The sequence below is a fragment of the Anastrepha obliqua genome, chromosome 5 (genome assembly GCF_027943255.1).
Source record: "Anastrepha obliqua isolate idAnaObli1 chromosome 5, idAnaObli1_1.0, whole genome shotgun sequence".
Classification (NCBI taxonomy): Eukaryota; Metazoa; Arthropoda; class Insecta; order Diptera; family Tephritidae; genus Anastrepha; species Anastrepha obliqua.
Window position 1 is genome coordinate 40,762,535 of NC_072896.1, and position 26,994 is coordinate 40,789,528.

Consider the following 26,994-nt stretch of genomic DNA (forward strand, 5'->3'; position numbering starts at 1 on the left):
TTTGTTTTTAGAAATTTTGTGTATACTTTATTTTGCATATAATCTTGGATTAGGGATATGAAGTTGTACAAAATGATTAAAATATGTAAATGTTAAAAATGTATTTTCTTTCGTTTTTTGTTTTTGTTTATATAATATAATTATGAATAGGATTATTCGCATATAACGGGAAGATCCTGGGTTGTGACCTCTGCCGCAGCACTCTCCTTTCGATCCTTAGTGTTGGTAATATCCTGGACAAAAAACATTCAGAAAAAAGAAACAAATTTTGTAGAAGCAATTCAAACGAAAATATTTTTAAATTAAACATTTAAACACTATGAAGCAAGAGAACACATTTCGTATTTAACTATAACATATGAATAATGCGTTTTGAAACGTTATGCCTACAAATGTTAAAAATAGAAAAGGGAAAAGGGCGACTAGGAGCTTGTACTAATCAGTTAGCACGTGAAAATGTGTAAAAAAAATAAGACTCACGTGATGAGATAGTAGGGCGAGTAGAATACAGCACATTTGAAGATGTTTTTTCATGTTTAATACGAGTGATTGCATTGGTGCAAGGCGTTACTGAAATACGTACAGGTACAAACACGTTATGAGTTTAAGTAAGGTTTATTTTTTGATTTTGTTGACAGGACAGACACAGTGAGTGTAAAAAATAAATTTAAATATTCAAATAAATGAAGATTATTTAATTCAGTAAGATTTAATTTCTATTTCCAAAGGAAAATCCAATCATTCAACATTTCGTTAATTTCATTAAAATGTGTGTTTAACAAATAAATATGAGGATGCTGAAAATAATACTGCTCGTGCCAGCCGGTTTATTTACAGTTTGGCAAGCAATTTTGACATGAATATTTGACAACTTCCGAAAGATGTATTATGAAAAATTGTTAATCAAATGTTCTAGTTACTTTACTGCGCATTTCGAAAATGTTATATAAAGAGGCGATTGTTAGTAACGATTCTACGAATCAGTTGACCGATTAATTTGAGGTAAAATTTCGCCTCAATTGCTTGAACCCCTTTTGACTTTCAAACTAAAGTTATAGAGTTATATACGCCGGACAAGTTATCAAACTTTAGAGCTTTTCATTTAAACCCAACTAAATTATTACTTCAATAATTATGGTATATTTGTTTCTAAATATCCAAATAATCCCAAATATTTTGAAACTCAAACAATTTTACAAAGCATTATAAAAAAGATACTGGACATTTCGAAGTCGACAGCCGTAATTAGAATATGTATTTATGTATGTTCATTTCATTAAATCAATCGGCCAATCAATTCGACTAATACGAGTAACAGCGCAATGAACCATGCAATCAGTTATCCAGAAGCAAGTACAACAACAAAATGGCTTATGGAGTATGCACGCATGTCTTTCAAATTTATCTAAACCTCTTACAATGCGATTAGTCTATTTAGTTTTGAAGTTTGGTATTCACCTTTGATGCACAAACGGCAAATATTTTCGTTTTCGTATTTAATCATATATTTAAAGTGCTGTATTTATTGTTCGTTAATTGCATGTTGTCGCCGCATTAATTTTGATTATCATTAACACTGACCACACTGTCACTACAAATTTCTGTAGAAAATGGATTTTCCTCCTCAACTATATGCTTATCAGTCGTTTTTAGGCAGTCATGTAAAAGGGACTCAACAGCCAACGGCGCATTTTTGATCGAATCTGTATCCTCACTTTTAGTAGAAAACGATTCCATTTGAGATTTTACTTCCTCTACGGGAAAACTTTCATCATCATTAACATGATTATCAATTCCGGTAGCTTTATTATCAGTCTTAATATCTTCATCATTTGTTGTAATAATTTGGTCAGATTCCTCAACTTCTGATTGTAGATGTACATCTTTCTGTTGTTGAATTAGCTCTACAGCTTTTTCTGTTATTTCGTCTACCACTGCTGTGGCTGCCTTTACAAATTCATCATCTTCATTCTCCGAAATGTGCTCTGGAACCCGTGCAACTTCGTGCGCCGAGTTAGGAAAGTTGGCCGTCGAAGGTTCTTCATCGGTTACCAATATATTCTGCTGAATATATTTACTGGAATTCTCCGGCGCTTCGGAAGCTTCTGGTTGCTCAATGGTATCTTCCACTTGTTTGATGAAATATTCCGGTGTAATGGCCTCGATAACAATAGTTTCCGTGTCAGATTCACTCTGAACACAAGAAGATGGAAGGTCGCACGTACCATCTTCTTTGTTCAATATTTTTTCATCCGTAGATTGTAAATCAGGCATGCTAACGATATCATTACATAGAGCGGTGGAGGGTGGTTTTGACGTTTCGATTTCAGCAAGAATATCCGTGGAAGGAGCACAAATTCCTTCTTCCTCAACTTGATTGTTGTCATTAAACGCAAAAACCGACACCTGTGAAGGTGGAGGGGAAACAGGTAGCGGAGGAGGTTTTGGGGACTCATGAGCCGTTGACGTTGCACTTACTGCTGTATTCGATTCGTCACCTTCGGTTTCACAATGGCTTTCGGTTGGGCTTTGATCTGGGCGCCTTTCATTTTGGGGTTCAGGCTCCGGCGGCTCTTCGTTCCCTGCATAAACATTACCGTCTACAATTGGATTTGTGTCTGAGACTGTAGATGTTGATACAGGTTCGATTGCCTTAAAAGCCACATCAACTACAACACTTGCGGCACTTTCAGTAGCAATAATTGCTTCTTCAAATTTCGTTTCAGTCAAATCTCTAATCACACTTGTGCTGCTTGGTGCGCAATTCTCGATCTTCTTTGATTCAGTGTTGTTGGGATCAGGGGATAAAATAAGGGTTGATTTGGGTGAGGAGGAAGTAGTAGCGGTAGTTAAAGTAACTAAATCATCAGTGAGGGCAGCTTTATCTGTTTGGAATATTACCTCAACTTGTGATTTGGACTCGATTTCGGTTTCGAGCTCTTCACCATTTGCGCTCGTGCCATTTTGATGTACACCGTTGTTATCGGACACCTCGTTTGCAACATTTGGAATGCTTTTCATTTTTTCGACAACGTCAGACGTTTCAACAATTAATTCCGCTGCTTTGTCTATAACTTGATCTTTCTGCTCATCGACAGTCGATAACGTGTCTGTTCCGTTATTTTCGATTGCCTCACCATTACTCACGACAGCGGGTGCGCTTTCAAAAGTGTCTGCGGCTGCAATAGTGGCAGTGGTAGTAGTTTTCTTCTCAGTCTGATTAGTTTCAGTGGTAGTGGTTGAGTTATTCTCAACTGAGTTTGTTGTTTCGGTGGTGTTTTTCGTAATGTTGGTGGCGTTTTCGTTGGAAGAGATTTCCTTTGCTGGCTGCTCTTCGATTGGTGTGGTTGATGTAGATGTTTTCTCCCCATTCACTTCTTTCTCAGAGCTATCGCCATTTTCAATGGGCTTTTCACAAGATTTTTTTGCTTCAGGGTCCCCAGCTGCTTCAGTATTTTGAACTTTTTCTCCCGCCTATAAAACAATAATATTTGTAAGTCAATAATAAGAAAAACTAAAAAGTATTTATTCAAATCCACCTCTTCTGTGGCTGCCCCTTCGCCAACTTGAGCTGCGGTTTCATCATTTGTGGCCGCCGCATTTTCAGTTGCTGCGTCTTCGGCCTTTGTAGGCTTTTGTTTATCTTTTTTTCCGAATGAGATGCTGCGGAACGACCATTTCTTTTTTACCTTCTCCTTCTTGGGCTTTTTGTTATTCTCGTCGGCAAGAGGCGATATTTCCTCTGCCGTTTTATTACCATCTTTAGAGGCAGCCGAGTCGTCTTCCTTAGAAGCAGGCTCCGCAGCACTTGTATTACATTGGCCAGTATTACTGTCACCACCGCCATCTTGGGCACCACTTTCGCCGCCACTCTTTTCGGTTGTCAAATCTTTATCATTTTCAGTTTCATCGCCCTCCTTTTTCTGTAATGTCTCAAGAAAGTACACATATAAATAAATAAATATTTATTATAAACATAATTACAATATAAAAAGGTTGCGCAATGTGAATTGGAATATTTTTATAAGAAAATCAGCACAGCCAATGATGAAAGAGAAAAACACTAAAAACTAAAATATTAAAAAAAAACATAACTTTTTAGGAAAAGTATTGCGACTGAAAGTAGTATGAATAGATATCTCTGCAGGCCGAAATGTGTTCCGAATTCTGTAACAATTTCTTAGGAACTCGTAAAGATATTTCTATAGGATTTCTGAAAAAAAATTCTAAAAGATCCCATTAAGAATATTTTGTCCACTTTGTGAAAGAAAATTTTAAAGAACTTATTTAAGAATATCCCATTTATTTTTTTAAAGAAAATTCTACATATCGTAAAATTCTTGATTTTTTTTGGTGGAAATAATCGTCGAAATGAGTCGACAATTTAAAGGTTGGTGAAAAAATTTAAAGAAATTGGTTTTTTCGAGAATAGAAAAAGGGCTGGCAGAGCAAAAACTGGACGTTCTGTTGAGAACATTGCTGCTGTAGCGCAAAGTGTTGCTGAACAATATTCAATATCGGTATCTCGACGTTCTCAACAATAAGGCATCTATGAATCGATTGCTTGGCGGATTTTACCTGTAGTCGTACTCATAGTGGACATTTAAGCGAAGTCATTTTTCACATATAATTGGTAAGAGCCGTATTTTGAATAAAAAACAATAATGAAACCTGAAGGTTTCAGGTGGTCTCGAAGAAGCTCTTTTGAAGCCAGAGCTGAGAAAAGTACTCGCTTGGCGCGTATAAAACTCTTTTACACCTCAAAAGGGATTATAAATGAACTAAATCTTTATATGGACTAGTCAACAATCAGAGAGAAACTCATTGCAGCTGAACTTTGAGGAAGAAACACGAGAAAGTTATAAATTTTGTTGAAGAGCACATGCATTATTTCTGGTTGATAACTGTTTTTCTTATAAACTTAAACATCAACAAACAAGACGAAATAAAATCATAGATGAAATATCGTTCTGATTTATTTTTCCTTCGATAGAAATGCCGACTATATAAATACATATGTATATGACGCTGATTATTTCGAAGCGAATTTTATTTCAATAGATATGAATGCTTGTATTATATATGTACCTCCGTTTCAGCATTATCCTGAGAGCTTGCATCACCATTTACTTGCTTCTGATCGAGATCTTCGATTTTTTCTAACTTTCCAACCTCTTCGTCAGGGGTCTTCTTGGCTTCGGTGGTTATATCAACGGATCTTTTGCTTTGAGTTTTACCCATGTTGTCTTTTTGATGCCTATAACATAACAAATATAATATACTAACACATTAGAAATGATGTCAAATATATACAAGAGAATCGTATAAACTGGCCACTTTCTCAATGAGGCGTGTTTATTTATAACTAACTGATTCGATAAATAAAAATATATCTCATGCAACGAAAATACTCCTTTGTAGTGCATTCAAAATACAATCACTTTGGACTCGTAGGTTTCTTATCAGACTACAAAATGGTTGCAGAGAATGCTGTAAAATATGTGAACATCAAGTGCATATGCATGTATGGTTGCATGTAGGTATGTACACAAGTAAAAGATGCATCGCGCATTCTTAAAGCTACATAAGTATCTGTAGAATACAACGGATGTAAATAAACTATAACCGCGCCTGCCTGCTGCCTAATTGATTACGAATTGCAGTGCGAGTAGATGACTCTTTGTTTCAATCGTATCGCGCGACATAAATTTTCAGCCCCTGTATACATACTATGTACATTCATGTATATATGATATGTATGTGTATGTGTGCCCATACATATCAGCCGGGGTGTCATGACTCATATCGACTTACATGTATAGATGTGCATATAATTGTATATAATATATATATGTATATGTACTTATATAAGTATACATATATATGCATATATATGTACATACATAGTATATCGTTTTTAATTTGGACAGACTTCCAATTTGTGCAAGTTTCTATAGGTGTCACTCCATGCTCGAAGTAAACTGTAAGTTTTCAGCTTTTCCACTGCAGCCTTACATCAATTCTGAACCATTAAAAATAGGAGAATTTTGAGATTTATTTCACGGTACACTTGGAATAATCACAAGGAACCTTTACTATATACATATATTACATGCGAGAAGCTGTCTTGTAATATCCCGACTGTGCTGGCGTAATATCATTCTGGACATTAAATCGAATTAACTTTCAACCTACCCAGAATAAAACTGATATAATCAACATATGTATTATATATGTATACAATGCGACGCACGCAAAGAAAATATTTTTCTCATGTAACTTACTCCCTCTGGTCTAAACCCAGCCGATACAACCTGTTTCCTAGGCTTAGATATATAGGTTTGAGGTTTGCGCTTCAACCTCATGGTATTTCTAGGCTTACCATTTAGTGACCTCGATGACAACGCTTGAGTTTCAACGATCTTACCTATGTTTTGTAAAGCAAAAATAAAAAACACTCAACATTTGAGACACCAGGCAAACACATAAATATTCACATACATATGTACATATGCACACACATAACACTAATCACCACATTTTACTTTTTCCCTTATCTAATTTAGAGGCTTACTTTTTATCATAATATAATTCGAATATATGTACATATGTTGTTGGCCAACGCCTTGCAGAACCTTAACGAAATCTTTGATAGCTTTGGAAGTTAATGAAGATAGCATTTATGCATACATTCGAAATATTATCATTGAGGAGTCCTGACTGATACTTTCATTATTTTGAATCACATAACACATTACACATAACGATACAATTTATATATGTATGTATATATATATTTTTATGTATTACACTTGTATAAGGCTAATTTAAATAAATTAAGGCAAGCAGAAATAGGGAGTAATTGTAGGCGAAAAATCTTTATCTCATCGAATTATAAACGGGGTGAGAAAATGACTCAATTCGAAAACCCACCCTTTAAATGAAAAACAAACAATGAATCATTCATATCAATTTCGTTACGTATGTATGTACATATGTTTGCAAATATATCATATATGCATATCCATATCCAATTTATTATTGTATTTTACAAGAAATAATAAGATCGGTCTCAATATGTCCCACTATTATTCGTATTAAATCCAAGGTCATGAATAAAATGTCTAAATGGCAGATATATACAAATTAAATCCCTTTTGGTAAAAATTGTAGCGAAAAAATGGTGTTGTTGTTGTTGTAGCAGTAATACAAGCCCGTCAGTGTAGGGTATATACTGTTCACTAGACAGGGCTAGTCTACTGGGGCGGCAGCCCTTGGTCGGGAAAAACCCAAGTCATTCCGGTAACGTAGAACCGGCTGCCATGGCATGGGAATGAGCGAAAAAGTGTGCTTGTTTTTACTAAAATGAAAACAAACTGGAAGCGGTCTAAAAAATAAATTGAAGTTAATATTTGAACATAAATAACATATTTTATTGCCAAGTTTGAATTAAAAGGAAAAATGGGCTATGTGTTAATCCTAGAATTATATTTTCTGATCAAATTTTTAAATTAAACACCAAGCCATGATTATTCCTACATTACTAACTACTTGACAAAGGACCTGTACTTATTGAAATTAATTATTATTATATATTTACAGGGCTTTTTAAACTTTTTATTTTTATATTGGATTTATATGTGTAAATTTGTAATTAATTGATACATTCTTATTTTTGAAAAAGCTTCTCAACATCGGCGCTACATTCACGTGCTCTGGACACTTTATTCACAAAACTTGCGGACTGTCATTAATTACTTATTGCTAAATATACCATTGTTGATCATTTCTGTAAAGAAGCAAAAAGCAATCTTTTTTATTAAGTACTTCCGCAATCTATATTTGAAAAACATCGGTCTCAGATTGTCAAAAAGTCTACCTTTCTCACGCATTGGCCGAAAAAAATGCTCTATGATGTCCAGATTTAAGTAATATGTCAGGAAGCATTCCATGTCATACTGATCCTAGACATACCGATGGAAATTGCTGGGCTAGTTTTTCCTATAAATTTCACTTATCCTCCACTTTTACTCGAGAGTGTTTTTTAAACGTGCCATTAAAATATATACCTACATAACCAAGTCAACTATTGACTTTTATTCCTCGAGAAATTATTAACGCAGTTGAAAGGTTGAGAATAATCGAAATTCCTTAAATAATCTCTCTTTCCATGTCAGTCGCAACACAATATTATTATATGAAATGACAATGACAATTATACTTCTAGCGGTTAAATGCAATGATTCCTCTATTGTCATTCAATTTCCGACACTTTGTGGTCGTAAATTTACTTTCATTTGTAGTTGCACTATATTGTTATTCATACTCGGTTTTGAATAAATATCGTGAAAAGCTTACTTCAACCCTGACAGAATTAATATGAAAATAATACATGTATGCATACGTATATTATGTATGTTTGTATTTACGAGTTTATCTTCACATACGAATAGTACGCGTTTTTACTTATAAGGGTATTTTTTTAGCTGCATGAGAATGATCGATATCGATAACCATGGTTTGACAGCTGAGAATGGCAAATTGTGTTGGCATTTCTGCTCTGTAAGGTTTGGCAAACCATCATGAATCATAGCCGCGGCGGACATATGTCGGATGTCGTATTAAAAAGATAAATTCCATGCAATTATCTACCAGATTATAATAAAAAAATAATTCATTTCAGCAATATTTCTGTTTTGTATTATCATTTTAGGTTCTCAAGCCCTTCAAATACACCAGATACTATAACATCAAAATAGACCAAATTTTAGCCATGGGACTTGAAAATTACATTCGTTAATATACAGCTTTCAATCATCATTTAGAAAATCCATAGCATATATTCAAACTGAGGTTTTAAAGATTATAACTCAGTGATCAAATAAAGCTCCGCAGAAATAATGTAAATTAATTTCAACTGCAGCTTCATTCAGCCGTGTCACTGAGTCCGTCGTAGAAAAGCTATGAGTACAATCCACCGCTACGAATATGAAAAATTTGACATCATTGAATCCATGTGAATTTAAAAAGTGCTGCCACAAATGCCATATTTTGATGTTTCGACATCAGCTGGCATGAAGGAAACAAGCAAGTTTTACCGTAAAAGTTATTTCTTTAACGTTGTTTTACAATTACTTTTCTCTTCTTGCTAATATAATTGATTATATTGGATTGACCGCATATCTAATATTTTTTAAATGAAAAAGGCAGCAACATTTAATAATACTTCGAATGCAGCGAAAAACATTGTGAAGACCCTTGAATCCCTTGGAAGTGGATGACACTTTGTGAGGAAATTCTTGGTTGGTAAAAAATATAATTTTAGAAGTTTTAAGTTAAAGATTTGTTAAAAATTTACGGTTGATCAAATGAGAATTTATGCATGTACTTGAGGTGCTAACGGAGGATGTTGTTGTTGTACATGCACGGGGAATACTGCTGGAATGACAGTCCTTGGCCGTTCCGGTAACTTAGAACCCACTGTCGTGGGAACAAGATCGTCGTCAATGCATTCGATTCATAAACTGGCTCCTGAACTAAGACTTTTCTCGGTAGCCGGTTACTAGCACGATGTTTATGATGCACGAAAGATTATGATGTACTAATGGCCCAATCAACATTTTCTACAGTTTCGAAATACATTTTGAACACATTGCAGTCACAGCTATGCCTCCTATGGATTCGGCTTAAATGAGTGATGAGGAAAAACGCAGTGCGAAAATGGATTTCTATGCAAAATATGGATTTTCGGTGAAATATTATGCGTGGACGGAACGCTATAGAAATAGTTTCATGTGCGAATAAGTATCTGTACTAACAAATGAAATATTAACATTGGTGGTTGTATATGTTTAAAAATATTTTCCACGACGACACAATCTTCGCATTCCTTTGAATCCATTTGTCCAGGGCTTTTTAACTTATGGCTGCAATGGGTTATTGATGCTCGTCTTACCATCTGACGATCTTGCATACATCATTTCACGCACTGCATCGATATTTTCCGATACAATAACTGGTCCTGGGCGACCTTCCCGGACTTCATCGGTGAGTGAACATCCACCACGACAAAATTCGCTGCATCAGTTTCTCGATATACATATTTATTTATTTTTTCATCAGACAATGTTTATTTTCAACAAGACGGCGCTACGTGCCACACAAGCAACGAAACCATTGATCTATTACGGGAAAAGTTTCCGGACCGTGTGCAGAGAACAATACTAGTTGGACGAAAAAAGAACTTGCTCGGCGTGCACCTTTAAGCATCTACTTAACTACTCAAAGAAAAACTCGAAGGGGACAGAGCTCTCCTTCTAGACGCATATAACCGCAATTGCCACTAAAGTCCAAAACCGCAATAAGGCCCTCAAATCGCTAACCGGTAGAACTTGGGGCAAAGACAAAGCAATGTTGCTGGCGACATTTGAAACAGTTGGTGGGCCGGTTCTGAATTATGCAGCGATGCCTCCTGTTGACCCCCCTACCAACATTTTCACAGTGAGGCTATGCTCCCAGTTAAGGATCACAATAGGATATTTAGCAAACAATTCCTGCTGGGATGCTACCGCAGGAACCACTCCTACAGGCACTTGCTGGAGGCCGAGCACACAACACCTACCAGACCTACCTGTTTACAGACAGGCTATACACGACATTCATCAGGATCCTCTTACAACCTTCTTAATCTCCCGCCTTCCGAATGTCGTAATTGGAGTCCAATAACCACCCATTGTAGACGAAGAGCGTCAACTACCTTGTAAGACTGGCGCGATCTTGGCACAATTGCGTTCAACCTCCCAGCAAACCAGGAGACGTCTCTTCAACGACGTTCCCACGACAGTCGGTTCTACGTAACCGGAACGACCCGGATTTATATCGCGCCAAGGAGTCTCACTTCAGCAGCATTCCTCGTATATGCACGGGGAATGTTTATGCTGCTACAACAACAACAACAACGTCTCTTTAACTACACTGCCGAGGTCCAGGTCCGAACAACATATAGACAGGCATTGAACGGCATTCATCGGTGGTCTCTGCTCACCTTACTAAACTCCCGCCCTCGAACGGTATAGTAGGTTAAACTCCTACTTATACAAAACGGACCCCGACATACTCAACATATGAATAACCGGCATGTACAGGCACTCCACTCGACACTAACCATTAAATCACGTGTCCCCTTAAACTTATTCACCCAACACCCCTTTCCGTTTAGATCCAACTAGCCGAAACAGCATTTGCTGCAAAAAATTGTACTGTTTATGGACCCATCATCGAATGCAACAACGGAGCGGTGATTACAACGATTCCGTTACGGTCGTTCCCCCCCACTGTCGGTTCTACATTACCGGAACGACACGGAGTAATATTCGGCCAAGCAATTTTACGTCCAGAAAATGTTGAGAAAATACTCGAAAAATTAATTCTAACTCTTCGTACTTGGAGATTTTACAAAATATCGTTAAGAATTGTGCGCGCAAGATAAATTATATATATATGTGTGTAGCAGTTACATATGTGCACCCATAAACATCATTCACTTTTTGGTAACTTAAAAGCTCATGTGAAAAATATTTGAGTGCTTTTTTGTATATGGAATCTGCAACATACAAAAAAAAAATATTGATCGAACTGTTTGCTTCACCGTGTATACTTTCCGTTCTTCTTTGTTGATATGAATTGTGGTGCTTTAAATTCATATCATAGCCTCAACTAATTAGGAAGTATTCAAATAGTAACATCCGCTTTAATGCCTTACAGTCATACAAATATACATATGTATGTATTATAAGTTTATATGTATAAATATGTTGCGAGTATTTTCTTTTGGAAGTTTCATTTCTTTTAAGATTTAAGCGCGCATATGGAATCACAACTCGGTTTGCCTGTTTTCATTTCACGATATCTGTAGGATCTTCAACATTCATGTATAATCTTTCATCAACGGATGAAATGCTCAAATTAAACGCAATATGCCGTTTCGGAATTCTAAATACTTTCATCTCAAAGTTGCGTATGCCGAAATCAGACAAAAAACCAAGCATGCAATGTATGGTACATATTGATATGCAAGCATGACATATAACACAAAAAAGCAACTGAAAATAAATCTTTCAACAAAAGAAATCTATGCTTGGTGCGACTTTTATAATATACCCCACTATAAAAGGCCAAAGCATCTTAGTTCCCCTGCTCTTTGTTTTATTTATTAATGATATCAATAGTTGTTTTTCCTTTGCTAATTTTCTTCTACATCCCTACTTAAAATATTTTCTGCTTTAACCAACTCTTCGGACTCGCATTGACTTTGAGCCGTTGATAATAATTTAGCTATTTGAAGTCATAATTCGCGCCTATCTTTAAATATTTAGCTATTTGAAGTCATAATTCGTGCCTACACCCGTTATTGCACTGCAGCATGTTGATAAAATAACAGGCGTTTTTTCGATTCGCGTTTTACATGCCCAAATCATATTAACTTTATTATCTTGAAATCGTTTTTCATCTTACGTTGTATAAGAAGTAATAGCTCAAACTTTTCGCATCCTTATATCTTAAAATATTATTTACTGCTTTCGTTCATTCCAGATATAACCCATTCCCCATTGATAGAATTGAACGTAAGCAAAAAGTTTTCCTCAAGTTTGCTCTGTATCGCTAATTTTCTCTGATGCCGTAGCTTCTTGTAAGTCCCGATTGCTTCTTATTAATCTTAAGCCGTTGGAAAGTAGAAGAATGAGTTCGTCCCTATCCTCCTGGTTTAGTTTTATAAAGCCAAGACCTACTCCCACGATCTATTAAAAAGCATTCACTTTACCGTCCACCGGCCGCCATAGCCGAGTGGGTTGGAGCGTAACTAGCATTCGGTAATCCCCAAGTTCGGAACATCGGGCATGAAGCACAAAATGATAGACCAATTTTCTTAATAGCGATCACTCCTCGGCAACAATGGCAAACTTCCGGGTGTATTTCTTTTACAAAAAAAACCATCAGACGTTCGGTGACGTAAAACTATAAGTCCTTCCACATCAAGACGCACAAAACAAATAGGAGGTGGGTGTAAGCGCAAATACAAAGCAAAATTAATCACTCTATCAGAAGACTTATAATTTTTGCAAAAAGGGTCGCACGTCAATCATATTACACATTTGACTCTAGAGAGCTGTGTATATACCCAGACAAACAATGGGACGCTTCAAGATCAAAATAAAGATGCCCATCACTCAAAATCATTTTTATTTGTTCAGTAAAAAAGTTATTTAACCACAAAATTTCTTAATTTTGCGCCACCTTGTATATATAACTTTTTCGCCCCTGCCAGAGCATTTACATAATAACCATCCGTTCTATTTAAGAAGATCCAGACCGAGTTGCTCGTCCCTTTCACGATTTAAATGAGATCTCTAATTCAATAGAACTTGATTTTTCAGGGTCGAAATAGAGTTTTTCTTCACAATCAAACTCTATATTACCGATAAACATGACTTCAATTATGTTACACTATTAATAATCAGCAAGAGCGTATGTTTCTCGAAATAATATATTGTTATGAAATGAATGAATAAACCCAACGAATTCCGTCTTACGAAAATATTTCTTTCAATAAATCTGTACATATAGTATACCACAAAATAATACTGTAATATTTTACTACAAAAGTATATGTATATTACTACTGACTTTAAAATAAGAAATTAAATGTCCAACACTATTCAATAATTCATAACCATTCTTACTACTTCCGGTAGAATTTTCCCGTTTTCATTCAACATGTCAGTAATGTAGACATCTACCGCGGTGATGGCTAAAACAAATATGTGCATACATATGCGCATATATATGTGTATACGTAGCGGTACGCTATTTGTAAACTGCGGCAAATTCACCGCGCAAAACTATGTACATACATATGGACATTCGTAATGACTAATCATCGCTCCGCCGCCACCGCCTTGGCATTTAACGTATTTGAGTTCAGAATTTCTAATGTAGACATACACAACCATGTGTAATTTCGGCAGGAAAGAATTTTAAGGAATACAATTTATTTGGTAATTGGCAACAATTCGGAAGTACAATGGCCCATAGCCCACACCGATTATACCTGAAAATAACCGTTATAACAACGACTTTTATTTGCCACAGTAACATGTATTATTAGAAAATATCTAGCACACGTTACTTTCCAACAATTGACCTTCACATGGCACTAACCGCCAAATTAGATAAAAAGAAAATACCAAGCGAAGACCGGCAAATAAATTAACGCATAGAAACACTCACTAACATACATACATATGAGCGAGTACGTATAAACACATAAACAAGGGCAGTTTATCTATAACTAATATGTATGTGCCTACATACATTTCTGCATATGTATGCACACACAAAATCTATGTATATGTATGTATAGTATGTAAATTAGAGTCGGTAAACAGATACCACTCTGCGAGTTAATGCGCTTCAACTCGTAAACGAACAGCCCGACGCAAAACACTTTGTTGTACGTTCATTGACCACTGCACATGGTTACGTATGGATGTGTTGATTGAATGGCAGCAGTGAGTAAACCGACGGTCAACTAAGACCGAAGACCTAATCAAACCAGCGATGTCTATGCAGTGACGTAGCAAAACATAAAATATTTACTTTACTGCTCCATCGGCCTCTGTGTTCAATGTCCTTTTGACTAAGGTAGTAATAAAAACTTAGAAGTTGGATTATATTTATATTATTACTAGTATAATGGGCAGGTTCTCTGATTCACTTCCGAGTGAATTTCAATGCAATTGCCACGAAATTTCAGTTTCTCTGATTCACTTCCGAGTGAACTGCAATGCAATTGCCACGAAATTTCAATGAATTAACTCGTAGGTTAATCAGAGAACCTGCGTGTATATAAAACGTTGGCCGTTTGTTTCACAAGCAACGTACATAGATTTATAGTCAAGGCGAAATGCATCGATGGTTTGCCATCGTTGTGGAGACCAAACCGATATTAAAAAACCTTGTCGATATATATATAAAATATATGTATATAAATAAAAAAATATCAGGGGGAACGATATGAGGTGTTACCTATTCAAAACACCATAACTTTTTTCTGGGAAATTAGTTTTTATTGATTTCAAAGACAAAATTGTTCAAAAATGATTACAATTTTAACATATATTCACTTTATCTCGATATGACCACCTTTTGCCTTGACTATAGCCTTCAAAAGGTCAAAAAATTAGTTGCTTACTGCACGAATGTGATATTGAGGTATTTTGGCCCATTCTCGTATAATCGCTTTCTTCATGCTGGCATATTTTTTAGTCCTCACCTTGCTCTCCAAAATGGACCAGATGGAATAGTCCATCGGATTTGTATCTGGCGAATTCGAAAGCCATTGTGTGGACGAAATGAAGTGTGGAACATGATTTTTTAACCATTCTTGGTTCACACGAGCTTTATGAGACGGTGCCGAGTCCTGTTGGAACGTCCATGGTCTACGGCCGAAATGTTTGCGTGTCCACGGCTCCAAAGCAACTCCTAAAACATTTTCCCGATAATAAGCCGCATTCACTTTAATACCAGGCTCGATAAAAACGATTGGAGAGTGTCCATCAGTGGTCACTGCGGCCCAAACCATTACTTGCGATGGCAAATTGCTTCGAGTGGCCATACGTAGGCTCAAATTCTCGTATGAGCGTTCGGTCAAGTAAACACGATCGTTTTGAGTGTTTATGAACTGCTCAATTGCGAAATTTTTTTCATCAGAAAACACAATGTTAGGAAATTCGCCACGTTCGTGCAAGCGCAACAACTCCTTTGCTCTTTCGCACCGAACTTTTTTTTGGTGGGGTGAAAGATCGTGTGCTTTTTGGAACTTGTAAGTCTTGACCTTGAGCTAATTTTTCAATATGCGTCGAATGCTTTCTTGCGATATTTTCAGTTCTTTGGCAATTTTTCTTCGACTTCGACGTAGATTTCGTTCAAGTCCAGCCTTCACTTTCTGAACCATTTCTGGCGTTGTTGCGGTTTTTTGGTCCACCTCCATAGCGTTTTGCAATGCTACCAGTATCATTGTAGCGTTTTATAGTGCGATACACAAACATTTTATTCTCTTTGAGATGACTGAGCTCACGAACAATGACTGGTTGTGATTTTCCCGCCAATATAACGCAATCACACTATTACGTTTGAGTTCCATCACAGAAAAAAAAAATTCAACAAAACTGAGACGCAAATGCTTTTGATGGCTTATAAACAATATATTGAACTGTCCTTAGAACAATTTTGACGTTGATGTCATGAGCTGTTTTACAGATACAATCAGTGTGAAGTTGGTAACACTTCATATCGTTCACCTTGTATATATAGAATATATGTATATAAATAAAAAAATATATATATATATTTATATATAAATATTCGTAAAAACTAGAACAAAAATACATATTTATAAAAACAAATTAAAATTAAAAAAGTGGCCGAAGATTAAAAACTGTGCTTAAAATTTGCGTCAAATTATAAAAAAAATTCAAATGGACTACTGAAATCTATCGCTTTATATTACAAGTCAATAAGAATTATGCTCAAAGTAGAGGTGCCATAACAATAAGGTCATAAACTTGGTGATCGAACCAAGCAATGGCAACACTGAAGGTGACATGCCATGTCGCTGTCAGCTCAGAATGAAACATGGCGAATTCATTATTTGTGTTATACAGTAGGTTCTGTTTTTATGCGGTAGATACGTTCCGCAAGAAAGAGCATAAAAAAAAAACAGCATAAAAAAAGCTACTAGTTCTATAGTAAAACTATAGATACGTTTCAAATGCTAAAACCGCATAAATCTGAAATAATGTAATAAAATCGCATAAAAAAGGGCACTAGTCCCATATTATAACTATAGATACGTTCCATAGACCGCATGAATCTGAAATAATTAAATAAAATCGCATAAACAAAATATTGTATTTTTGAAAATTATATCTTTATTTAAGAAACGTCAGAATCGAAAAATAAATTTAAGTCAGAAATAGAATCAGACAATACCCATATGTTGCGCGTTCGTTTAGGATTTGGCGTAAAATCACTTTCGTCACTTTAGGAAATGTACACGTCTGATCTAGATAGTTATGCAGGCGGTTCCATACTTGTAGGGTTAGCATTTCTGATGTAATCTGTGATGAGTTTTTGCTTAGTTGGTTTAGAATCTTGTTTATATGTACAATTCCCGATAGGTCGACATGCATTTTGTAATTTAAAAAAAAACCGCACTATTTCAAAACCGCATAAAAACAGAACCTACTGTATTTAGTTTTTCAATACTTTGCTTTCAAACGTACAGAACATTGTTGTTGGTCTAGTGCCATCACCTATAATGAATGCTCCTCCAACGAAAATTTTGAGCGAATTTAAACTTGCACTTGGTTACACTAAAATATAACAGCACTTAATTATACTAAAATGTAAGTTTCGTACACAAATTTTTCTATTTTAATTCAATGAAAATTTGTCGAACCTTGTACAAAGACAATCTTGGAACTTTGATTATTAAAGTCTTTGTTTTAGACTGCACCATATTTCTATAAAAAAAAAATTGAAATAAAGTAAAATAAATCAATAGTTAACCCTTGCCAATATGTGGTGCCTTTATAAAAATTTCGATGAGGTAAAAGGACAACTCACAAAAAAAAAAATTAGACAACTCAATAATACAGCTTTCTTGACCTCATGTACGCCACCAGTGATTAGTTTACTTTGGTTGGGCATTCATCTTGGGGTATGAACAACGTCGCAGAGAACAACATGGGGCCTTTAGGAGGGGTGCGGCAACGTTGGAATGCGTTTCCCCTAAAAATTCTTGTACAATTTACGAGGAATGGGTCGACACGTTGCCGTCGTGCAAAATTCAGCTATTTCAGCATTTGATACCATTTGAGATATAGATTTTTTTTATTTATTCAGAAACACTTTGAAATTGTCTCTTAAATCATTAAGTATGCAGTATTTCTAGCTTATAAGCATTTTCCGCCAATAAAAGCACTAGAAAAACTGAAGGAATATGTTCCTATTTAAATATACTCTTGAAATCAAAAATGATTAATTACCACGATTGACCATCTGCTGTTGTGAAAAATAAAATTGAGCTAGTAACTTCGGCTGCCATGTCACCAGGGATTCGGCAGCAAAATTCTGCCCGCTCATTTCACACGCATTCACAGTCGTGCCATCAGTTGTTGTCCAAACGCCAACGAAGATGAGCAGGGACTGTGCTGATTTTTTTCGTATATCACCAACATGTACAATGCCAGTTTTTTGTAAACAACCCGCTTCCACGACCCTGGTTACGTTAGCTAATCCACCGATCTTTTCAAATTCGCTGAGAGCCGGTTAACGGTCTGATCTTGGCCACACCTTCTGAATACTTTTCAGTCATGCAATAACGATATAAGCATTCCGCTTATAAATATAATAAGTATTTCCCGCTTCCAAGCAAGGAAAAATTGATCACCTTCTTCTCTATAGCAGTGAAATTTAATTTTGCACTTATCTATACAAATAAATGTATGTTTCAGATTGAGCGGCTTTTTTAAACCTACTACCTAACGAATTTCTACATAGTATAAACATACATAAATAGAACACAGTAAATATTTTTTTTGCGGATGAGAGGGGTTTATAAAGTGCCTAATGCATCATCAAAGTTGCCGTTGCAGCCAAATTACCGGAGACTAAATATTTCCCCCTCGTTTGGAACCGTCGCCGACCATGGAACCGCTTTCGCATTACTTTAGAGTAGCATTCCATCTTCCTCATAACAAGCTCTATGCTTGTGTGCTTGCGCCCAGGTTCCGCTTTTTCATCCGGAGAATTTTTGCTACGAACCACTGATGATTCCCCGCGATTACTCGCTGCTTAGCATCTTGTCTATTACATTTTCAGTTGTTATGACCGACTGCATTCTCCAATGTACTACGTTCTTGTTCGCAACGCATGCATGTAGAACCCAATGAATGAACCAAAATTCGGTATAACTGTTTATTGATCTCTGTTCTCTGTTGAAAATTGTAAATATATTATTATAAATAAATAAAATTCGATTGTTTATTAATGGACATTTTAAGTAGTCATTCTTTTCGTTCTATCAGATGCCGCAACGGACTCAATCTGGCGCGCCTGTGACAGCTGTAACCTTACAAGAATTCAGTTCGCTCATCGTTTTAATAGAGAAGAGATAAAAATGGATACTGATGTAGTTGCTATACTTATCATCAACCCTAATTTAATTTCTAACTCTTTACTAAGATTACTCAAAATTTCACTATCTGGACACATAGCCATTTTTTAAACATAGTTATAGATATCACACTTGCACTCTTCCCCCCGATTGAAATAGGACTAATGACTATCAAATCATCGGTCAAATGACTGTTACTGTTGTTGCAGGAAAGTCACCAGCACGTAAAATTCCTGTAAGTACAAAATCTTACTGTTTTCGTTTGTGGAGGTATTTTCATATACATAGTTGCACTTTTCGAGGCACATGTGGCAACGCCTAAGAACTGATATGGGGTTCTAGCTTAATTCACAGTTATAACTAAATTTCTGGAACTTAATTGTCACACCGAACTTTAAAGTGAAAGTGTAGCATAATAAAAATATTGGTTATTAATATCGGCAGATAATTTCAATAATTGCACGATCATTAGGTGAATTTGGCTTGTGTTTTCGATGATCTACTGCCCAAACATAATTGCATCAAAAACCTCATCACAGAAAAGGTTTCTAAAGCCAATATAATATTAATTTTCAAGTGCTATTTCTGTTATTGTGAAAGCCACTGAAATACATACGTATTCAACCACAATAGTCGGGAGAAATAGCTACACACTCATATCCCTTATTATCCATTGTTTGTAATCGACAAATTCAACACTGGTGGCCCCAGCACCAATTTGATATTGTTTATTAATTCAATTGATCAAATTTCCATTTTCTATTCTACGCATACATATACTCGTATATCCTCATAATAGAGCATAATATGTGTAAATATTCTATAATATATGGTATAAAATATACACATCCAATGAGTATATTTACATATACAAGTGACATTCAATATATATAAAACGCTAATATTTAATCAAGTAACTTGAAGGTAAGCATTACAGATGGGTGCGGAAAAGTGCATTCCATCCCGCCTATATCGACCAACCTACTTTGAGATTTGGCTCATGTCTTTGTTTATTATTATTTTTTATTAGGAATGAAGCTATCTTTATATTGTTAAAATTAATATTTTTTTACTTTATTCTTGCATCTGCTACAACGCCAAGCGAACACCTAAGACCAAGTAATTTCGGTGTCTAAAGTTGAAACTGCATTCACATATTTGAATGCGATTTCCTATGTCTGGCAGAATAGCAGAATAAATATAAAATTCCTATACTAAAATATATTATATTCTAGTCATGATATAAGCGCGAATCTTTACTGGCATGTTTAATGGTAAAAATAAATTCATTCAGTAAGCTATCAGCGAAGCTTCTTCGTATGACTTTCAGATCAGTACTGAATTATCTTCACGACAACATAGATCTCACAACAAGAAAATAATTAATAGATACTGATGGAAATATGGTGAATTTGTGAAACCACTGTATGTCTCAAAAAGGAATATATTATATCATCATAAAACATTCCCGACAAAGCTTTGGAGAATGCCGTTGAAGAGGCAGCCTTTGTTCTCGGAAGCAAACATCATAACGTAAATTAGAGAAGACGAGCACATTCAAAGAATTACTAAGGGTTCTCGCCTCTCGGGAGCTGTCATGAACAATATATTCATAAAAATTATCTGCTATATGGAGTTGGTATACAAGTGTAAGTGCCTCTATTTGGTCAAAATCAAGACGTATACAACAAATTTGAGTAGAAGCGCAGCCAAAAAACTAATAAAAGACACAATGTACAGTATGCAGAGGTGTGGCCAATAACGGAGCGTTAAAAGACTCTCAGCGATTTTGAAGGGATCAGCTGATGGTCTGACCTAATTTTACTTACGAAAAAAATTAAATTGTGTTAGTGATATCAAAAAAAAAAAAAAAAAAAAATATATATATATATATATATATATATATATATATATATATATATATAGTATATATATATATATATATATATATATATACTATATACTATATATATATATATATATAGTCTCCACTCATATTACTTTGTTACCTAAATAAGGACTGATTTGGCAAGTGTGCGAATACGTGTGAAATAAGTTCGCAGAATTCTGCTGTCGAGTACCCGGTGACGTAGCAGCCGAAGTTACTCTCACAACTTTGCTTCGGATTGCCAAACCTGGTAATCTACCATCCTTGAATAAAGGATGGCGGCCTAATTATACACTAAACAAGAATACAAAACAACAGCATAGGCTTAAGGTGACGGTATCTTAAATGAGGGCGAGTTTTGTTTGAATCATTGAATTGGACTTGTTCACAATATTAGCAGTATTGCCATTAACCGACTCCCGAGCCGAATTATTCTTATGCTAAATATAAATACATGGGACGTTTCAAACATTGTACCTATTCCATTTCAGAACCGCAATAGGATTTTAATGAGCATTTTCGTCATGGTAGAAATATTTATATACCGAGGAAAAATTGTTAAGGAAATTTGTCAGGCGATAGATGCATAAAAACTACAAAACATTCACAAAATCCAACCGTAATATTACCTATCAACAGACCGACAGTTTTGAACCTTTTTTGCATAATATGGCAAAACTGGTATCTATTGTTTTGTATTGTTTATGTGCTTTTCTAGCATACAAATTTATGCACTCCTCACTCGAATTTCTAACTAAAATCTGCAATGATATAAATAAATATTAAACAGGTCTGATCGAAGACAATTTTTACAAAGTTTTTTACATATCACTCATTAACATTTTTTTTATTATGACACTACTGAAGTAAATGAGTGATATGTAAGTTGTATGTGAATGTGTTCAAGAATCACTAAGCGAAAAAGTCCTCTTCTTACAAGGCAACCAATTGAAATCCCGTATGCCTATAGAAACACTCACACATATATTTTATTTATCAGCTCTTCCTTATACATATATATAAATATATTATATGAATATATATATACATATATAGCACATACATGTAGTATATTGACAAGGGAATCATAACGCGTATGTAAGTATAGAATATTTTATAAAAACACTTAATCTACTTTGTGTAAAATAATGAAAATTTCCAATAGCAAACTGATTAAAAAAGTACTGATCATGAGTTGATAATATATGCATTTTATAATTCAGCCATAACATTCACTTTACATTCAATATATTCTTATATTTTCATTATACCTTTTAAAAACATTTACAACATATGTATGTGTATTGTGTGTAGTTAATTACATATGTACATATCACTCGCACACTCCATGCAACCAGGGTCAACAAAGAAAATATTTTAAAGGGTATATTAATGTAATTGTAAATGAATAAAATAAATATCCCACTTACATATGTATGTACATATATATGTATTATATTAAATTGCATCGTAATGTAAAATTGCTCTTAAGCTCAAGTTAAGTCAATATAAAATGACTTGTGGCAAAATAAATAACCATTCATTGGGTTTAGAAAAGTGATAAGTCGTATTCAATTTGGGCAACAAAATAAGAAAATATTTTCGGTAATAACGCCCTTTTTATAACGCTGAAAGGAACTGGTTACGATGAGTGATACTCATATTTGCGAAGCATGGGTAACTAACTATTTTTCTAGTTGTTCCATCCATTTCATACACAACAGCGAACAACTTGTGATTAAAGCTACAATATGTTTGTTTGGTATTATCCACAGGGCTTAAATCATTTATATATCTTTTTGCTATCACGGTAATTCGATAGTTGTATTTATTGATTTCGTATATACAATTATATCGGTAATTACCGACCCAAGATTATATATGTAGCATAAAATTACTTGAAGAGCCATTCCAACTCTATCTCTCTAAATATGTACATACAAGAATTACAAAGAAAACACAAACAAAAAGGATCAAAAAGGAATAAGCAATTGAAAAATAAACGAATAAGAGCGAGTAGAATGAACAAACTTCGCATATGGACGAAACAAACGAATGGGAATAAGCACGAAGCTACAAGGCGAAGGCAACAGCGATGGTCGACTTCAGCTCGAGTGCAATATACACCAGCAACAACAAAGCCGTACAATCCAACTTGCTACTATACCGGCGCCTGTGACTTCGCCTTTGGCGACGACGCGACCGCAACATTGGCAGCGCTGCGGAAGGCACACCCAAATTGAACACATTTCACAGCTCTTAAAACGACAGGAATCCAAGAGGGGCGAAGACAGCTTTTTACACAGACGACCGACGACAATCAACTTCTTTCATGTTGTATTTCTAGTACTACGATGGTAAGTTGCAATCTTCCGGTTACAACTAATATAAATATGCGTAATTTAATTTACTTTTAATATGAATGCCATTCTCACAGCTAAACAAAGAAAGTGCATTTACTATATAAGTGCAACGCTACAACTGTGCGTCACCGGCGCTCATTACTTTCTTAATAACACATATCGTTATACAGAATTTTTCACAACTCTCTTGCACAGCTACTCCTTTTTACAAACTTCACTTTTAATTACATTCTTGACCTGAGCAAATTTTGCAAATCAAAATTTTCTAATTACCTGCTTATTCTCGATTATATTGTATTAAACTTAATTCTATGCGGCGTTTTTGCAAAAATATCACTTTTCGCCCGAATTTCGAAACAACTTCCAAAAACTTTCTTTTTATATCGTTTTTCCTTCACACACCAGTGTTTCAAACAAAAATGTCTGCTTATTTCGACCGTAACTGAAGAATTGAAACGCTTTGCTACATCCAAAGGCGGTGCATATAATGCGATGACAAAGACGCCAACAAGCGTTGCCGGATAATTTGTAAAAATTAAATAGCTTCAAGAATTTAGTATTTCATTTAAAAAATTCTGTATTTATATTACATATAGCCTTTCTTTCAAAGACATGACATATAGCTTTACTTAGTAAAATTTCATTTATAATAATGAACCTACTTGGAAATTTGTTCAGACTCTACTTACTGTAAACCTAACTAAATTTGCAGTAAGGTGGCAGTACATTTGAGGAGCGACAAAACGACACCGCCTTTCCATTTTCGAAAAGATAACTCGAATTCGATATACAATAGCGTCTCAGTGTTGTATTTTCAAAATGATAGCCAGATCATTACGAACAAACCCTGCAAAACATTTTTGTTTGTGTTGCAGCTATAACCCTGTTTTACACACCTTGGAACTTTCAATCACAAGTCGACTTGACTTCTTGGAAACAAACTTTTCTTATAAATTTTGAATTTTCTGTTAAGTTTCACTCATGCTACTTTTAACTGAACTCAATTATAAGAAACACGATACAAAGAGAGAAGTTTCGTTACTACAATTTTTTTATTATAGAGCAGATTTTTGATCTTTTTCCACATGTAAACATTAAGTATAGCTTTGCCACATTGGAATTTTTCCAGAAGGTTGTGAAATATTTCATTTATTACAATAATAAAATTCGCATACCACAAATAGCAAATTTATGTGATGGGCAAACAAATTTTAAAGTTTTCTCAAGCGCTTAAAAGATCATTTAAAAAATATAGTAGTGTGAATATGAGGAAATAAGGTGAAATGCAGGTTTGATATTTTTAATCATTAAAAAGATTATGATACTAATGAATAATGATTTTATTTACTAAATTATTCTGTAACGACACTATCGATACTTCTCTAGAAAATTGCTAATCGATTGATGGTCTGACAATAACAATACTATAGTGATAAACAGATGTGTTATCTTAATGAAAATTTAGCCTAAACGTAATTAAAATTAACTTAAGAGTTTGGCAAGGGCTACTAAACACTCCAGTATTATTTCGTGACACCTAATTTTTCTTTCATATTCTTCTTTGAACAGTTTCTTCTTCACTATATTTTGAAGTGCTCTTTGAATATTAATAAAATTTTCAAGCAAAATTAAAATGGGTCACACGATTTTAAATTTAGAGTAGGTTTATAAAACATGCAAGACGCCGGAGTACAATAATATAGAGAGAAATAGATAATAACTCGCCAAAAAAAATTTCCAAAATAGTTTCTACATTCATTTAGTTTTAAGAATTACGAAATCGCAGAAATGGTAGGCTCGATTCTTCAGGTAACATCTTTCATCTTTCAACTTAGTTTTAGGGGTTAGGTGGGTTTGAAAATTTCAAAAAATCGAATTTTGTTTTTTGTCTCATTAAATAGTACAGTATGTTTAAAATACTCTCCTAAAATTTTAAGTCAATCCGAGTAAAATTCTAAGAGATAGACCCTTCAGAAGTTCCGCCCATTAGGCCACGTCAGTTGAGCGCTTCGCTCGTATACGTGTTTATCTCAAAACTCCATTTTTTAAGTCGGTGGACACGATATCTCGAAAAGTTATAAAGCGATGTAGTTCAAATTTTGTACAAATCTTTGAAATAACATTATCTAGTTATTGAACGAAGGATTTTTTTTTTTGTTAATTACAACAATTTTTTTTTTTAGCCAAGGTATGTCGAAAATTTCACTAAAAAATGTGTTTTTTGGTTCAAAGCCTGTCATAAATTCAAATTTTGATTCTTTTTTTTCCTTCGTACAACAACGAGATTTATCCATGTACTAACGAAATCCGTTTGGTTTTCTGATTTTAGATGAACCAATAATGAGCTATGCTATCCACGGCAAGAGCATTTTTTTTTTTTGAGACGTCAAGGAAGATGAGGTACCAACGGCTGAGTTTTCGAAATTTTTAAATAAAAATTTCACAAAATACTGTTTATATATGTATCTTAGATACAGTGAATTGCTTAAATAAAATATATGATTTTATATACTAAAAAAAAAAAATAGTCAAAATCTTCTTTTTTTCAACCTCTGAAACCCACCTAACCCCTTTAGATAGAGCTATTTAAAATAAAAAAATAGAGTGGCAAATTTTGATTATTTTAAAACTAACTAATTTATACCGACAATATGAATGTCTCTGGCTATATAGCGGACGACTTTTTTTTAGAAATACGTTCCAGCGGGCATCGCTGGTGCATCCACCACGTGTATATGCTGTATTCTTTTGCAACCGACCTGCATTGAATATTACGCAGACTGACTTGAAAAAGAATGTTTAATAAGTTAAATTAATTACATGGATAGTAACAAGGCAAAATAAGTTATGCAAGCTGATATACATGGTTTGAGCTGTACGAGAACATGTAGTGATTAATAGTTTTGTAAAGTAAAGAAAAGTAACTATTGTAAATGGGTACAAGGAAAGCGATTCAGAAATTTGAGCTAAAGGGCACTGCGGTAACTCTCATTACTTTGCGTTTACTCGTGACAATTTTGCGAAGACAATATATATGGCATTTACACTTTTTTACTAATACATTCACAATTCCATCATTGTCTTCGTCACTGTCTAGGAGCTTCGAAAAGAGTAAATTTAGCAAATGATTTGACTCAAATGGTCAACGTTTTTTTATGACATAAACGATTTTTCCCTTTTTTTGGCAGCTAATTCATATTTTCAATTGTTCAGAGCATTGGCCTGTGTTAACTCTAGGTTAAAAGAAAGTAGAGCAACTAAACATGAAGTAAAATACCAATTATATTTCAGAAAATAATATATTTATTATATATTTTGTTAAGAATTAAATAAATATTTTTACCAAAATTCTTTGGAATTATTCATTTGTTTTGCTCTCATTTTTAGGAACAGACAGGCGGCAGATGACACCAGTGTTGTAACGTAACTATATATAGTACGTATATGTAAATTATAAGTGAGTTTGGACGTTATTTTGCACGTCATTTGTATGTAAGTTATTTTTC

The 26,994-nt window shown here is 34.7% G+C and overlaps 2 protein-coding genes across 7 annotated transcripts; one reads left to right on the forward strand and one right to left on the reverse strand.

The window, feature by feature from the left end:
- On the reverse strand, positions 1-23,977 carry LOC129249440 (A-kinase anchor protein 200). 5 transcript variants are annotated; one of them, XM_054889256.1, is made up of 6 exons: positions 23,762-23,977; positions 5,089-5,257; positions 3,540-3,932; positions 2,902-3,474; positions 1,459-2,772; positions 1-233 (listed from the first exon to the last, which is right to left on the reverse strand). In XM_054889256.1, exons 2-5 carry the CDS (start codon positions 5,239-5,241, stop codon positions 1,555-1,557), a joined length of 2,337 nt encoding a protein of 778 aa, XP_054745231.1. In that variant the 5' UTR covers positions 5,242-5,257; positions 23,762-23,977; the 3' UTR covers positions 1-233; positions 1,459-1,554. The 5 variants fall into 5 exon arrangements, with proteins under 5 accessions (XP_054745231.1, XP_054745228.1, XP_054745230.1 ...); XM_054889253.1 differs by adding an exon at positions 481-570 and having other exon boundaries at positions 1,459-3,474; XM_054889255.1 differs by having other exon boundaries at positions 1,459-3,474; positions 3,540-3,923.
- Positions 22,611-26,994, forward strand: LOC129249442 (uncharacterized). Of its 2 annotated transcripts, none has more exons than XM_054889259.1 (3): positions 22,611-22,802; positions 22,870-23,482; positions 26,876-26,994. In XM_054889259.1, exons 2-3 carry the CDS (start codon positions 23,181-23,183, stop codon positions 26,913-26,915), a joined length of 342 nt encoding a protein of 113 aa, XP_054745234.1. In that variant the 5' UTR covers positions 22,611-22,802; positions 22,870-23,180; the 3' UTR covers positions 26,916-26,994. The 2 variants fall into 2 exon arrangements, with proteins under 2 accessions (XP_054745234.1, XP_054745233.1); XM_054889258.1 differs by having other exon boundaries at positions 22,901-23,482.

Coding starts and splice junctions, on each gene's coding strand:
- LOC129249440 (XM_054889252.1), bottom strand. CDS start 5,241: ATGGGTAAAACTCAAAGCAAAAGATCCGTTGATATAACCACCGAAGCC. Junction 3,933..5,088: donor AGGATAATGCTGAAACGGAG/GTACATATATAA, acceptor TACTTTCTTGAG/ACATTACAGAAAAAGGAGGG. Junction 3,475..3,539: donor AAGGGGCAGCCACAGAAGAG/GTGGATTTGAAT, acceptor ATTGTTTTATAG/GCGGGAGAAAAAGTTCAAAA.
- LOC129249442 (XM_054889259.1), top strand. CDS start 23,181: ATGGGAATAAGCACGAAGCTACAAGGCGAAGGCAACAGCGATGGTCGA. Junction 23,483..26,875: donor GTATTTCTAGTACTACGATG/GTAAGTTGCAAT, acceptor TCTCATTTTTAG/GAACAGACAGGCGGCAGATG.